General features: G+C 40.4%; 1 protein-coding gene across 1 annotated transcript in view; it reads left to right on the top strand.

The window, feature by feature from the left end:
- LOC139408260 (F-actin-capping protein subunit alpha-2-like) overlaps positions 1-16,496 on the top strand; it is a 55,918-nt gene extending 39,422 nt beyond the window's left edge. Inside the window, exons 5-10 of the mRNA XM_071151946.1 lie at positions 1,744-1,950; positions 2,078-2,157; positions 4,050-4,128; positions 11,368-11,439; positions 11,609-11,671; positions 15,448-16,496. Coding sequence (XP_071008047.1) covers positions 1,744-1,950; positions 2,078-2,157; positions 4,050-4,128; positions 11,368-11,439; positions 11,609-11,671; positions 15,448-15,588 — 642 coding nt within the window. The 3' untranslated portion in view covers positions 15,589-16,496. The remainder of the gene's footprint in view (positions 1-1,743; positions 1,951-2,077; positions 2,158-4,049; positions 4,129-11,367; positions 11,440-11,608; positions 11,672-15,447) is intronic.
- The last annotated feature ends 313 nt before the right edge of the window (positions 16,497-16,809 follow it).

The raw sequence follows: 16,809 nt of genomic DNA, 5'->3' as shown, positions 1-16,809 counted from the left end.
TATAGCTTCCGTCCCTCTCCTCGCTCCTACTTGGGCTCGAACCAGGAACACATCGACAACAGCCACACTCGAAGCAGCATGGTGGTTCCTTTTAACATGAGTCTTCAATATTCCCAGTTAAGAAGTTTTAGGATGTAGTTATTATAGGAATTATAGGACTATTTTGCTCTATACCATTTGTATTTCATATACCTTTGACTATTGGATGTTCTTACAGGCACTATAGAATTGCCAGCCTAATCTCTGGAGTTGATAGGCTTGAAGTCATAAACAGCACTGTGCTTGAAGCATTGCGAAGAGCTGCTGGCAAACGCAGGAAAGTGCTGTTTGAATGAATGCTTACGAGCCTGCTGCTGCCTACCACCGCTCAGTCAGACTGCTCTATCAAATATCAAATCATAGACTTAATTATAACATAATAAAACACAGAAATACGAGCCTTAGTTCATTAATATGGTCAAATCCGGAAAGTATAATTTCGAAAACAAAACATTTATTCTTTCAGTGAAATATGGAACCGTTACATATTTTATCGAACGGGTGGCATCCCTAAGTCTAAATATTGCGGTTACATTGCACAGCCTTCAATGTTATGTCATAATTATGTAAAATTCTGGCAAATTAATTCTGGTCTTTTGTTAGGAAGAAATGGTCTTCACACAGTTCGCAATGAGCCAGGCAGCCCAACCTGCCAGGTGACCACACACATTAGTATAACGGTTGCATATGACTGGGGGTATCAGTATAAGCAAGAATTTGATACATGCCTTCAATTGCATTAGCTTACTTTATTCCAATATTTTCATCATTCAGTTGATCATAACTAAGGTGAGTTTCCCTTTCTTCTGTGCTTTTTCTTGGCCCAATAGCTGTTTCCTCGTCTCCTCAATCCACTGCCGACCTACTCCACCGCGTTGTCCTTAACGAGTTAAAATCTATATAACCTAGGGTTTTAAAATCAAATTTTATTTGTCACATGCACTGAATAAAACAGGTGTAGACATTACCATGAAATGCTTATTTACAAGCCCTTAACCAACAATACAGTTCAAGGAATAGAGTTAAGAAAATATTGAAAATAAAAAATCAAGACAAGAAAATGACACAACAATACGAGGCGATATACAGGGGGTACCAGTACCGAGTCAAGGTGTGTGTCGTAATTTCCCAGGTCTTGTCATTTTATTTTTTCGGGAAATGTGAAATGATCCCGGTTAACCGTGTTGATCCCTGTTGTGTACATTTTAGTGGCCTGTTAGTGTCCCCAGCACAAGGGCGGCAGCTTAGCCTAGTGCTTAGAGCGTTGGACTAGTAACCGAGCGATTGCAAGATCGAATCCCCGAGCCGACAAGGTACAAATCTGGCGTTCTGCCCCTGAACAAGGCAGTCATTGAAAATAAGGATTTGTTCTTAACTGCCTAGTTAAATAAAGGTAAAATAAATGTTAAAAAGGTGCACCTGTTTTAATCAGCTTCTTGATATGCCGCACCTGTCGGGTGGATGGATTATCTTGGCAAAGGAGAAATTCTCACTAATAGGGATGTAAACAAATTTGTGCACAAAATGAGAATTTATTTTCTGCGCATGTAAAATTTCGGGGATCTTTCATTTCAACTCATGAAACATGGGACTTTACATGTTGCGATTTATATTTTGTTCAGTGTAATTCCTATTCTTAACCACACAACCATTTTCTCTAATCATTTGACCCCTCCCCCTACTTCCCTCCCTCCTCCTCTCCAGGTCTTAATCACAGAGCATGGAGACCTGGGCAACGGCAGGGTCCTGGACCCTAAAAACAAGATCTCCTTTAAGTTTGACCATCTGAGGAAGGAAGCCAGCGACCCACAGCCACACGATTTGGACGGAGCAATGGAGGGCTGGAGGACTGCTGTGGACGGTGCTGTCCGGGCCTACGTCAAGGAGCACTACCCCAACGGAGTATGCACGGTACGTTTGGGCTGCAGAACACCTTTTTCTTGGCTGGTCCTGCACTGTTGAATTTGTCATTCGATCATGTAGCTAATATTATGTGATAACGGAGTTCACTGAAAATATGTGTCGCTTCTCCCCTTAGATTTACGGCAAAACCATTGATGGACATCAAACCATCATCGTGTGTATTGAGTGTCATCAGTTTCAACCAAAAAACTTTTGGTATGTATGGATTTTTGGAATCAAACATGCGGGGGGGGATGAAGTACATTTGTAGTTTAGGTTTCTAATCGTTTACAATGCCTTCGGAAAGTATTCAGACCTTTTTGACTTTTTCCACATGTTGTTACGTTACAGCCTTATTCTAAAATGGATTGCATTTTTTTAGTTTTTATAATCAGCAATCCAAACACAATAGCTCATAATGGCAAAGTGAAAACAAGTTTAGAATTGTTGCACATTTATTACAAATAAAAACAGACTCGAAATTGAGCTCAGGTTCATCCTGTTTCCATTGTTCATCCTTGAGATGTTTCTATAACTTGATTGGTGTCCAACTGTGGTAAATTCAATTGATTGGACATGATTTGGAAAGGTACACACCTGTCTATATCAGGTCCCACGGTTGACAGTGCATGTCAGAGCAAAAACCAAGCCATGAGGTTGAAGGAATTGTCCGTAGAGCTCCGAGACAGGATTGTGTCGAGGCACAGATCTGGGGAAGGGTACCAAAAAATGTCTGCAGCATTGAAGGTCCCCAAGAACACAGTGACCTCCATTCTTAAATGGAAGAAGTTTGGAACCACCAAGACTCTTCCTAGAGCTGGCCGCCTGGCCAAACTGTGCAATCAGTGTAGAAGGGCCTTGGTCAGAGAGTTGACCAGGAACCTGATGGTCACTCTGACAGAGCTCCAGAGTTCCTCTGTTCCTTTCAGAAGGACAACCATCTCTGCAGTACTCAAACCAATCAGGCATTTATAGTAGATGGAAGCCACTCCTCAGTAAAAGGCACATGATTGCCTGCTTGAAGTTAGCCAAAAGGACTCTCCGGCCAAAAGGACTCTCAGGCCATGAGAAACAAGATGCTCTGGTCTGATGAAACCAAGATTGAACTCTTTGGCCAGAAAGCCAAGTGTCACATCTGGAGGCAACCTGGCACCATCCCTATGGTGAGGCATGGCGGTGGCAGCATCATGCTGTGGGGATGTTTTTTAGTGGCAGGGACTGGGAGACTAGTCAGGATCGAGGGTAAGATGAACGGAGCAATAACAGAGAGATCCATAAGTAAAACCTGCTGCAGCGTGCTCAGGACCTCCGACTACGAAGGTTCACCTTCCAACAGGATGATGACTCTAACCACACAGCCAAGACGATGCAGGAGTGGCTTCGGGACAAGTCTCTAAATGTTCTTGAGTGGCCTAACCAGTGCCTGGACTTGAACCCGATCAAACATCTCTGGAGAGACCTGAAAATAACTGTGGCGCTCCGCATCCAATCTGACATAGCTTGAGAGGATCTGCAGAGAAGAATGGGAGAAACTCACCAAATACAGGTGTGCCAAGCTGGTAGCGTCATACCCAAGAAGACTCAAGGCTGTAATCGCTTAGGGAGAGCGATTTAGGGAGAGTGGAATAATTTAATACATTTTAGAGTAAGGCTGTAACGTAACAAAATGTGGATAAAGTTAAGGGTTCTGAATTCTTTCCCAAATGTGCTGTAAATGGTTTCTAAATCTCTCCAGGCAGAATCAAAGTATGTTTAGCCTGTGAACCATCAATTGTCTGGTTTACACTCTAAACACTGTTTCAACACTAAGCTTGCTTTGTTTGGTACTTAGCTAACCGCTGCCTTTTGGTTTAGAGATCAGTGGCCCCCCATTACCTTGTTGAGCCAGCGCTGATCCGGTTAATTTAATTGGATAAGGGCTGTGGCAATCCTCTTTGTGGGTGGGCTTTTACTGGGCTTAAGGCTCCTTGAGTGTAAAGATCTGATTTCTGCTGAGGAAAGACTTGGCTGTGTCGTGGAGGTAGAGGGAGACAACACTAAATTCAGACGCACTTTGTATGAGCTTGTGGATGTAAAAAATGTTGCGTCTTTTCTCTCTCTTTGTAAAGGAATGGACGTTGGAGGTCAGAGTGGAAATTCACCATCGGATCCTCCACTACTCAAGTGGCCGGAATAATGAAAATCCAGGTGTGTGTGTGCGTATTTTATACAGAGCCTTCAAAGTATTCACACCCCTTTACTTTTTCCACATGTTGTTGTGTTACAGCCTGAATTTTAAAATGTGTCACTGGCCTACACCGGTGGCGGTCGGTGCCATTTTAAGATGAGGGAAGACCATTTTTTATGAGCATGGCCTTTTTTCTATTACAGCTTATTAGATGACTGTCATTATTTAAATCCACCCATCTCAATGTAACATCGATAGGTTTAGGCTAGTACATGATACACACATTTTCCCTATAACCATCATGAGGGTTGCTACAACCTAGCCTACGAATGAAAGTTTACAATGCAGGTGCACAGGATGAGAGAAAAATGTGAGTAATCAAGATGACAGACAGTGACACGTTCAATACTGCTTTGCACAGTATTGTCTGCATCTAGCTAATCTAGGGTGTAATCATTAGTCCAACAGTTTCTATCATTCTAGTCATTTTATCCCTGTTTTCATTCCGTTTGCTTCCGTTCAACCTTTTCTGGATAGGACCCTTCATTTCAATTTCCGCCTAAAATGACACTCAAATCTAGCTGCCTGTAGCTCAGGACCTGAAGCAAGGATATGCATATTCTTGATACTATTCGAAAGGAAACACTTTGAAGTTTGTGGAAATGTGAAATGAATGTAGGAGAATATAACACAATAGATATGGTAAAAGATAATACAAACATGCAAAAGAAAGGCCATACATTGAGAGAGGAAGCTGAGGATAATTTAAGTGTTGTCCACAAGAGGGCAACAGTGTGTGTGCAAAGTTTTAGACTGATACATTTCAAGAATGAGAGAGCTACATAATATTTAGTATGAGTCTCCCAGGTGTCCCTCACTACTTTGCCCAAATGTACCCAAGTGGCCGAATTAGTCAATTGATACATTTTTAAGTACATAACTATAGAGAACATACAAAAATGCTGTGGTAATAAAAAAAAAAATAGAAATGTACACACTCCCAGGAATACATGATGGCTCATTAGCTTCCCTACATAAAAGGTACTAACGAGATGCGACGAGAAAGCTGATCCAACGCCTCCCGACACAGAAGTGAACTATTTAATATAAAGGCCAAGTTAGCAGCCAACACTGATCTAATGACATAAGTGCACACTCCACAAAAGTGCACACTCCACGCACTCCACAAAATAAATAATAATACAATTAGAGTATTTCGTACACCCACAGTCCTCTACACCAGATTGTGCTGCTGATGCCAAGTCCCATAGCAGTCTCTTTCTGCTGTGAAGCAGAGGGTAACAGCACAAGTAGTGCAGGTGATGGGAGATTTCTTGTGGCACAGAGTACAACACCTCCCTGCTGTGCTGTTTTGGTCCTGAGGCACATTCAGGTCTGCAGTTATGTATTTTGGCCTGGTGTGGGTGTGGAGCCAGAGCCAGAGACAGCAGCAGGTGTCAGACTGGAGGAACCAGTTCCTAAATTTGAATGAGTGGGGGATGGAGGACTTGAATGTGGTCTCTTTGGAGTTGACTCCGGGGTCATCTGAGTCTCTGCCACTATTCATGAAAGTAGCCACCCTTTGCACACTCTTGGCATTCTCTCAACCAGCTTCATGAGGAATGCTTTTCCAACAGTCTTGAGGGAGTTCCCACATATGATGAGCACTTGTTGGCTGCTTTTCCTTCACTCTGCAGTCCAATTCATCCCAAACCACCTAATTGGGTTGAGGTCGGGTGATTGTGGAGGCCATGTCATCTGATGCAGCACTCATCACTCTCCTTGGTCAAATAGCCCTTGCACAGCGTCAAGGTTTTGTTTTGAATGTTGTTAAATGATTGTCCCACTAAGCCCAAACCAGGTGGGATGGCATAGCACTGCAGAATTATGTGGTAGCCATGCTGGTTAAGTGTGCCTTGAATCCTAAATAAATCACCAACAGTGTCACCAGCAAAACACCATCACACCACCACCTCCATGCTTTACGTGGGAACCACACATGCAGAGGTCATCCGTTCACCTACTCTGCGGCTCACATAGACATGGCGGTTGGAGCGAATAGTCAAAACTTTGGACTCATCAGACCAAAGGACAGATTTCCACCTGTCTAATGTCCATTGCTCATGTGTCTTGGCCCAAGCAAGTCTCTTCTTATTATTGGTGTCCTTTAGTAGTGGTTTCTTTGCAGCAATTTGACTATAAAGGCCTGACTCAGTCTCCTCTGAACAGTTGATATTGAGATGTGTCTGTTACTTGAACTCTGAAGCATTTAGTTGGGCTGCACTTTCTGAGGCTGGTAACTCCTAATGAACTTATCCTCTGCAGCAGAGGTAACTCTGGGTCTTCCTTTCCTGTGGCGGTCCTCATGAGAGCCAGTTTCATCCTATCGCTTGATGGGTTTTGCGACTGCACTTGAAGAAACTTCCGAAGTTCTTGAAATGTTCCGCATTGACTGACTTTCATGTCTCAAAGTAATGATGGGCTGTTGTTTCTTTGCTTATTTCAGCTGTTCTTGCTATAATATGGACTTGGTGTTTTACAAAATAGGGCCTTCTGTATACCACCCCTACCTTGTCACAACACAACTGACTGGCTCAAACGCATTTTGGTTAAAAATAAAGAAAATCCCCTTGAATGAGTAGGTGTGTCCAAACTTTTGACTGGTAGTGTATGTGTGCGTTGTTCGAGCAGTACCACACACAATCACAGTCGACCAACAGCCTAACTACCAAACAATCTACCATTCGACTAATTGGTGGCAGCCCTAGTGGAAGCCCATAGGGGACTGGACATCGATCCTAAACAGTTTAGCCCACAAGGATGCAACCCCAGTCTGTATGGCACCTTTAATATATTGTCCATTTAATAGCTAATTCATCGATGTTTAAATGTCCTTGAACATTGGCAATATGATAAAACTGAAGTCCAATGTACAGCAATAATAATAATAATAATAATGTTGTTCCTTTTACCCAATTTGGTTTCCTCATCATTGTCTTATGCTGAGGGCATCGTCACAGCCATAGGCTAGGCTGCGTGGATAGCATACCTGAATATTGAGGCAGCAAAATTGTGGTTAGACTAGATCTGTCACCTCGTCCTTTTTGTGTGTTGTACTTGATGTGTTTATCAAAGAAGTCTTGAGCCTCCTTGGCAGTGGAAAACGTGTGTTGTACTTGATGTGTTTATCAAAGAAGTCTTGAGCCTCCTTGGCAGTGGAAAACGTGTGCTGTACTTGATGTGTTTATCAAAGAAGTCTTGAGCCGCCTTGGCAGTGGAAAACGTGTGTTGTACTTGATGTGTTTATCAAAAGTCTTGAGCCTCCTTGGCAGTGGAAAACGTGTGTTGTACTTGATGTGTTTATCAAAGAAGTCTTGAGCCTCCTTGGCAGTGGAAAACGTGTGTTGTACTTGATGTGTTTATCAAAAGTCTTGAGCCTCCTTGGCAGTGGAAAACGTGTGTACTTGATGTGTTTATCAAAGAAGTCTTGAGCCTCCTTGGCAGTGGAAAACGTGTGTTGTACTTGATGTGTTTATCAAAGAAGTCTTGAGCCTCCTTGGCAGTGGAAAACGTGTGTTGTACTTGATGTGTTTATCAAAGAAGTCTTGAGCCTCCTTGGCAGTGGAAAACGTGTGTTGTACTTGATGTGTTTATCAAAGAAGTCTTGAGCCTCCTTGGCAGTGGAAAACGTGTGTTGTACTTGATGTGTTTATCAAAGAAGTCTTGAGCCTCCTTGGCAGTGGAAAACGTGTGTTGTGTTTCTGGAAGGTAAAGTTGAGTTTTGCCGGGTGGATGAAGCCGCGTCTCAGGTTTAGCTTGCGTGGCTGGGATCTCACTTCGTTGTAGGTCGCCCTCTGTTTGAGCAGTTCTGTACTCCGATCTGGGTAGATATTGATCCTCTTCTCTGCATAGATCAGAGCCCCCGATTCCGCTACAAGGCGAACAATTTGCAGTTTGACTTCAGAACTGTGGAGACGTACAATCATACACCAAAATACGTTCTGGAGAGGACCCTTATGGTGTGCAATGTTTCTAGCTTAGTGTGCTCTGTTTCCAGGTCATGGAGTCGCCCCTCTGTCACATTTGTCGCTGTCTCCAAACTTTCCAAATTTAGTTGAGTATGTATCCACTTTAGAAGTGAGCAGAAGTCTGTTATTTTGCTAAAGAAAAGCCATGGGAAAGACACCCGTTTTCTGCATGCCACCAGAACTGGAAGGTAATGGACTACAGTGGAATTTTGTTTTGATAAATTAATAAAAAATGTCAAGCTGAAATGTCTTGAATCAAACAAATATTCTACCCCTTTGTATTGGCAAGCTTAAATAAGTTCAGGGGTAAAGCTTTGCATAACAAGTCACAATATTGCAGTATAGTGTTTAACTTCTTGACTATACTTTAGACGCAGATGTCTCAAGTAGACACCTGGAAATGCAAATGCGCTACGCTAAATGCTAAATGTACTCGTTACAACTCAAACCTTGATCAAAATTCACAAGCAGGGTATTGAATTAAAGCTACACTCGTTGTGAACCTAGCCAACAAGTCAGATTTTTAAAATGCTTTTCGGCGAAAGCATGAGAAGGTATTATCTGATAGCATGCACCACCTGAAAATGCCTGAATGCGACGTAAACAAAGACTCTGCTTATCCGACGCAGCACAAAACGCAGAAATAAAATATAAAACATTCATTACCTTTGACGAGCTTCTTTCTTGGCACTCCTATATGCCCCATAAACATCACTATTGGGTCTTTTTTTCGTTTAAATCGGTCCATATATACCCAAAATAGCTTTGTATGGAAACTGTGTCATTCAGAAAAAAACATCGTTTTTAAACGCTGCGTAATTTTTTTAAATTAAAAAAGTTGACGATAAACTTTCACAAAACACTTCGAAATCCTTTTGTAATCCAACTTTAGGTATTAGTAAACGTTTATAATCTATCAAAATGATTGCAGGGCGATGTATATTCAATAGCTCCTCGTTTGCAAATCAATGGCTGCCCATGTCCACATTAACAACATCCGGGTGAAGACTGGAAGAAACGGATGCCAGATAGATGGATTTTCCAACAATTAATTCAATTGAAAATGACGACAATGGCGACATCGTGTGGAATTTGTATGAATTGCATGCAGGTCGATATTAAATTTTGCCCTCTTTTAACAACTCATGGAAGTGACTTATGGAAATTATTTTTAGCTTTCAGAGAGCAGTTTTTCTTGCGTTTTTCAATGAAACACACGATCTGTTATAGTCACAGCCTTGATTTAACCAGTTTTAGAAACTTCAGAGTGTTTTCTATCCACACATACTAATCATATGCATATACTATATTCCTGGCATGAGTAGCAGGACGCTGAAAAGTTGCGCGATTTTTAACAGAATGTTCGAAAAAGGAAGGGGTAGACTTAAGAGGTTTAACATGATTAAAAAAAAAATGACTACTTCATCTCTGTACCCTACACATACAATTATCTGTCTTGTCGAGCAGTGAATTTCAACCACAGATTGAACCTCAAAGACCAGGGAGGTTTTCCAATGCCTCACAAAGAAGGGCACCTATTGGTAAAAATACGAAAAGCAGATGTTGATTATCCCTTTGATTACACTTTGGAGGGTGTATCAATACACCTAGTCACTACAAAGATAGTCATCGTTCCTAACTCGGTTGCCTTTAAAGGAAGGAAACCACTCAGGGGTTTCACCATGAGGCCAATGGTGACATAAAAATAGATTTAATGACTGTGATATGAGAGAACTGAGGATGGATCAACAACATTGTAGTTGCTGCACAATACTAACCTAATTGACAGAGTGAAAAGGAAGCCTGTACAGCAGGTTTCCCCAACTCGCGGCTCTGCCTGCAGGCCAAAGGGTTTTATTTGTCCCCCCCCCAAGTTTTCCAAACAAAAACAAAACAGTTTATTGGACATAAGTCTATTAAAAACACCAGGAAATCAGTATTCATGCGCATAATAGAGAGACACATGATCGTAAACAAATGTGAGCAAGATTTGAAATGATTGCTTTAGCTTATATCTGTTTGGGCTTCTTGCAGTCAATTTGTAGTCTACAAGTGATTTGTAATTATGTTCCGCATAAGAAGAAATCGTCCCACGGCTAAATCTAGTTGATGGTCCCTGCTGAACAGAATAAGAAATATTCCAAAACATGCATCCTGTTTGCAACATGACACTAAAGTAATACTGTAAAAAAATGGGTCAAAGCAATTCACTTTTTTGTCCTGAATATGTCGGGGGTAAAGACAACACATCACTGTGTACCCATCTTCATATTTTCTAGCACGGTATTGGCTGCATCATGTTATGGGTATGCTTGTTATTGACAAGGACTAGGAAGTTTTTTTAGGATAAAAATAAATGGAATAGAGCTAAGCACAGGCAAAATCCTAGAGGAAAACCTAGGTCAGTCTGCTTTCCAATAGAGACAGGGAGACACATTCACCTTTCAACAGGTGAATAGCCTAAAACACAAGGCCAAATATACACTGAAGTTGCTTTACCAAGATGACATTGAATATTCCTGGTTGGCCTAGTTACAGTTTTGACTTAAATTGGCCTGAAACCTATGGCAAGACTTAAATGTCTGTCTAGCAATGATCAACAACGAACTTGACAGAGCTTGAGTATTTGTTTTTATGAATGTGCAAATATTGTACAGTCCAGGTGCGCAAAGCTCTTAGAGACTTACCCAGAAAGACTGTAATCACTGTCAAGGGTGATTCTAACATGGGGTTTGAATATTTATGTAAGTGCGATATTTATGTATTTCATTTTCTATAAATTAGCCCAAAAAAATCAAAACATGTTTTCACTTTTTCATTATGGGGAATTGTGTGTGGATGGGTGAGGGGGAAAAAAATCTATTTGATCCCTTTTGGGTTGTAACTCCACAAAATGTGCACTAAGTCGAGAGGTATGAATACTTTCTGAAGGCACGGTATGTGTGTGTACATTTGGGCAAGGTTACATTTAGGATCATCACACAGTGCTAGAGGCTCAGCGGTCTAAGGCACTGCATCTCAGTGCTAGAGGTGTCACTACAGACCTTGGTTCGATTCCAGCCTGTGTCATTACTGGCTGTGATTGCGAGTCCCATAGGTCGGCGCACAATTGGCCCAGCGTCGTTAGGGTTTGGCCGGGGTAGGCCGTCATTGTAAATAAGAATTTGTTCTTAACTGACTTGCCTAGTTAAATACAGGTTAAATTTTGTTTTTTACTCTGTCTGGTTGTAGGTTCATTACTATGAAGACGGCAACGTTCAGCTGGTCAGCCACAAAGAGGTCCAGGAATCCATGTCCATATCTGTGAGTGCTTTATTAAATAGAATACATGTGGAACAACCCCCATTGAAAACATTCACAGAAATGAACTCCTCTGCTGTAAAGTATTTGGGTCAGGTATGTCATTTTTATTCTCATTACTTGGACATCTCTTGTTTCACCTCCCGATTTCCACTCTGTTCCCCTCCGCCAGAACGAAGCTGCAACTGCAAAGGAGTTCATCAAGATCATGGAGGCTGCGGAGAACGACTACCAGGTGTGTGTGGGATTAGGAATGGGAATTGTTTGATATGGGCACAACTGCCAAAATAAAGGAAAAGCTGACATAAAGTGTCTTAATAGGCCGTTGGACCACCACAAGCTACAAGTGCCTGGAACTCTTGGAGGGATGCAACATCATTCTTCCACGAGAAATGTGGTGTTTTGTTAATGGTGGTAGAAAACGCTGTCTCAAGCACCACCCCAGAATCTCCCCTAAGTTTTCAATCGGGTTGAGATCTGGTGTCTGAGACGGCCATGGCATATGGTTTACATTTGTTTTCATGCTCATCAAACCATTCAGTGACCACTCGTCCCCTGTAGATGAGGGCATTGTCATCCTATGGGGACATAGCCATTGGTAGCCAAAATAATGGCTTGCCCAGCACTTTTTTATGTGACCCTAAGCATTATGGGATGTTAATTGTTTTTAATATACTTTGTATCCCTCATTTACTCGTGTTTCCATTCATTTGGCCGTTACCTGTACATATACAAATTGCTGTAACTTGAAGTACATGCAATAATGAAGCGTCATATTTTGCCATTAGTGTCACATGACATGTCTGTCAGGTGTTCATATTCTTGTGTAACGTCAAAACATTATCTGGAAACCATTGCCACATGAAACTGTTCCTGTCAATTGTGGTTCTTATTAGAGATGGCACGGTTAAGGGATTAATTGAATATCAGAATAGATTACTTTAAGTGAGTGTTAATTTTGAGAATTTTCTTTTAGGCCTATTTTAACAATGGAAAATGATCCTTATGACATTGTTAACTACAAGAATATACAATGACATTTTGGCATTTTTCATTTAATAAAACAACCAACTTTTGAGTCTAGTTTTTATAACGGTGCACGTTTAACCCTCCAGTCTGCCCTGACGTTGGTGTGCTATTGTCCCCACTTCAAATAGCAGTTACAGGAATGCGCACCTAAATGTTTCCACAAGACCGGACACGTCAATACAAAACACTCAACAATAACTTTTTTTGTATCAGTTCTATCGTGGTGAAAATCAGGCTTCTCTTTCACTGTGTGAGTTTACGTGCACACTAATAATTCGATATCAAACTGATTATGGCATTAGGCAGAGTATCGCATTAGTCATGTAAACACCTCACTCTGCTTATCTTAATCGGGCATAAGGTCATTATCATAGTAAGCATAGGCCGATTTAAAACACCTGCTTTTCGGAGCAATATTTTGAAATAATTAGGACATGTAAACAGTTTAATCGGAGTTCCAGCTGTGTGTGTTATCTGTGCATGTGAAACTGCCTGGAAATTCTTTCATGATGGTTTTTCCCAAATAGTAAAAAAAACATGCCCCATTCCGCAGGTTCAGGGTTAAAGGGTGGGATAATCCATGGTTTTCTTCTGAGCTGTCTTGTATTATTCACGACCGTAATCTAGCCTGGGCTAAAGCAAGGAAATCATGTTCTGATGCTGATTGGCTTATTTTTAGGCAGTTAAGAAACAAGTGTTATTTTCTTCTCAGGAAGACCAAGTCTGAATATTTTATGTATGTTACCACTGATAACCTGAATGACCCTAGAAAGTTTTGGAAGGCTATTAAGTCTATGTCTGGTGACAGTAATGTTAATGAATTAACGTCATGTGTTTTGAAGGACTCTGTTGCTATATATGACAAAACTGAAATGTTTCGATGAGCACTTTGTATCATCTGGTAGGCTGTTTGATTCAGTGTCCTCTCTCTGTACAACCCTGCCATTCTCAGTGCAGGTGGTACATAAAGCCCTGAAATCCTTAGATCAGAGAAAGCCTGCAGGTCCTGATCTTTTGGATCCCTGCTTTTTAAATCTGGCAGCTGATTTCATAGCTGAACCACTTAATTCTCTGTTCAATCTAACCCTGGAATGTAATGAAATTCCAAAGATCTGGAAATCGGCATTTGTCCTACCACTTTTAAAAGGGGGAGATCCAACTCTTAAATAATTATAGGCCAATCTCAAAGCTGTCACCCCTGATGAAAATACTTGAAACCCTTGTAAGTGAACAACTAAAAAAGTTTTTATTTACTAACTCTATTTTATCAATGTACCAATTGGGCTTCAGGAAGAAGCATAGCACAATTACAGCAGCCATGAAGGGTTTAAATGATATCACTGAAGCCATTGACAAAAAACAGCACTGTGTCTCACTTTTTATTGATCTCTAAGGCTTTTGATACAGTTGTTCATGCTATACTAAGGCAGAGATTTTCGAGTGTAGGTCTTTCGGAGCATGCAGTTGCATGGTTTGCTAACTATCTGTCTGATAGACCTCAGTGTACTCAATTTGATGGGCTTATGTCTGTTAAATTGTCTGTCTTGAATGGTGTGCCCCAAGGCTCTGTACTTGGTCCTCTCTTATTCACTATTTATATAAATTATTTAGACAAAAATGTCCAAAATGCACAACTTAATTTTTATGCTGATGATACTGTTATTTACTGTTGTGCCTCTTACAAAAGCTTCCCAGAACATGCAAACTGCTTTTTATACTGTTCAACATACCTTGTGTCAATTGAAGCTTATCCTCAATACTGACTAAACTAATGGTGTTTTCTAATGCAAGAAATAGACCTCTGAACCTTTCACCTGTTACTACCCGTCAGGGCAAGGAGATTGAGGTTGTAACCTCATATAAATATCTTGGAATTTTAATTGATGACGGCCTCTTTTTTAAATTGCATATTCAACAACTTGCAAAAAATTGAAGCTGAAATTGGGATTTTATTTTAAGAATAAGGCTCGTTTTTCTTTTGAAGCTAGAAGGAGGCTAGTATCAGCTACATTTATGCCTTTACTAGAATATGGGGATATTCTATATATCAATGCTTCCGCTCAGTGTTTGAGATCAATTGAAACTCTTTACCATGGCACTTTGAGATTTATTTTAAACTGCAACACCCTTACGCACCACTGCACTTTGTATACCAGGGTTGGCTGTCCTTCTCTAGTCACTCGTAGGCTCTGTCACTGGTATATTTTTATTTACAAAGCCATTTTGGGTTTACTACCTTTTTATTTGTGCATTTTATTGTTCAGAAATGTGGTGGGTACTCTCTTTGTTCGCTGGACTTTATCCTGCTAACTGTTCCAAATGTCCGAACTGAATTTGGTAAAAGGGCTTTTATGTCCTCTGCGCCATCGTCTTGGAACACCTTACAAAATACTTTTAAACTGGAAGAACTTGTCCCGATTGGTGTTTTTAAATCACTGATGAAGGATTTTGAGGCTGATTCCCTGACCTGTCAATGTTTTTAATTTGCTGTTTTATACTCTTGTGAATTCAATGGTTTACTAGATTACTCGTGGTTTTTCATGTCTGTCTGTAATTTTTTTGCAATGACTTGGTGCTGCCTATCTTGGCCAGGGTAGCTCTTAAAAAACGGATTTTAATCTCAATGAGCCCTTCCTGGTTAAATAAAGGTTAAATAAAATAAATAAAAATGTGCTAGCACCGGTAGCGCAAGCCTCCCTCTTATGTGTGAGTGAAGTGAGTGCTGGAAAAACTGAAAGTATGCATCTTAGAAATAATTGTCCGAACTCAGAATCAAATGGGTTATCAAAAATAACATGGTTACTGTGGTAGAATGTTTATTTTAATGTCCATTTGCATCATTTTGGTTGGTCAAGAGCAATTCTCTATCCGGATTTTATTTTTTTAAATATTATTCTAATAGGCATTTCAGTACAATAATTTCTATCTCTATTGTGACACCCCAAAGCCCTCCCTAATTCCGCCCTCCTCTTTCCCCGTCAGACCGCCATCAACGAGAATTACCAGACCATGTCGGACACTACCTTCAAAGCCTTACGCCGCCAGCTTCCTGTGACGCGCACCAAGATCGACTGGAACAAGATCCTGAGCTACAAGATCGGCAAGGAGATGCAGAACGCTTAAAACAAACAAAACAGAAAAGCCCAGCATTGCATGGCTGGATTATTGTATCGTCTTTGTACAAATTAGATAAATGGGAGCGGAAAAATGTTTGGTCTCACGGACAAAATGTCAAACATTATTACACTTATTAAGATGTTTACTTTTATTAATGCTTTTATACAGACACAGTTAAAAAGATAATCTGTATAATACATAGATGATAAAGTAAATAATCATATTATTGGCCAAATAGGATGTGTTTCCTAGAAGAGGGGTGGTGGAGCTTCCTTCATATGCAAACCTGACAACCTGATATACATTTTGTGACAATGTTGTGTCAATATTTATGATTATGGTAGTTAGACCACACCGTTGACCCTAGAAAAACTATACCAATTGCAATGATGAAATTATTATTGAGGAATCTGTCTGTGTATACATTTAGATTAGGACTTTATTGGCTAATGCAGGAAAAGAATCCTGTACTGTAAGAGTCCTTCCGTTGTTTTCAATGGCTTGTACTTTTATGACATCAGAATGACGTCTTTTATACGAGCGGTTTGTCACCTCTGTCATTTTCGACCACTCGATGTTCTTCTTGGTCCCCTTATTTGTTCTCCCCACACCGTTTACCCCAGACCGTACGTTAAAATCTCCAGTTTGTGTGACCGTCCAAGCTAAACTGCAGCTTAATTCATCGATTTCTGAATTGAACTTTCATGACACCGTGAAAGTATGGTTCCTATAATACCCTAACAAGCTCAATTATTAAAAACTGTTTAATTGCTACCAAATGTGGATTAAAATGTTCAAATCAATTTACAATTAAATTAAACAAGTATGTCTTAATTTGAATTAGGACAGACCTGACTGTATTATAACATGGCACATTGTAATATATACCTGTATTAAACATCCTTGTCCTTCGGTTTGGTGATTTATTTCCTTGAGATTGAATTACAATTAATCACATCATTGTTGCATTAAATTACACATTTTTCTATTAAGTGTCTCACTCAATTTTGACCTTTTGATAGGGTTCCTGTTATAGGGTTTAATGTTAAACACTACTTCTACATTTGCAGAAACCTGATCCAGGTCGGATTAGTCTCAGATTGCTACAAATGTGGAAATGGTGTTAGAAACCTATCGATATGAATTACCAATCTGATCACCCCAGTTGACCTAAAGGCATGAAACATTTAGAATTTTTTGAGAAACTTAAAACGCTGCGCAACAGGA

The sequence above is a fragment of the Oncorhynchus clarkii genome, chromosome 1 (assembly GCF_045791955.1).
Source record: "Oncorhynchus clarkii lewisi isolate Uvic-CL-2024 chromosome 1, UVic_Ocla_1.0, whole genome shotgun sequence".
Taxonomy (NCBI): domain Eukaryota; kingdom Metazoa; phylum Chordata; class Actinopteri; order Salmoniformes; family Salmonidae; genus Oncorhynchus; species Oncorhynchus clarkii.
Note: the sequence above shows the minus strand (reverse complement) of the source record. Positions and strands in the feature narration are given on the sequence as shown.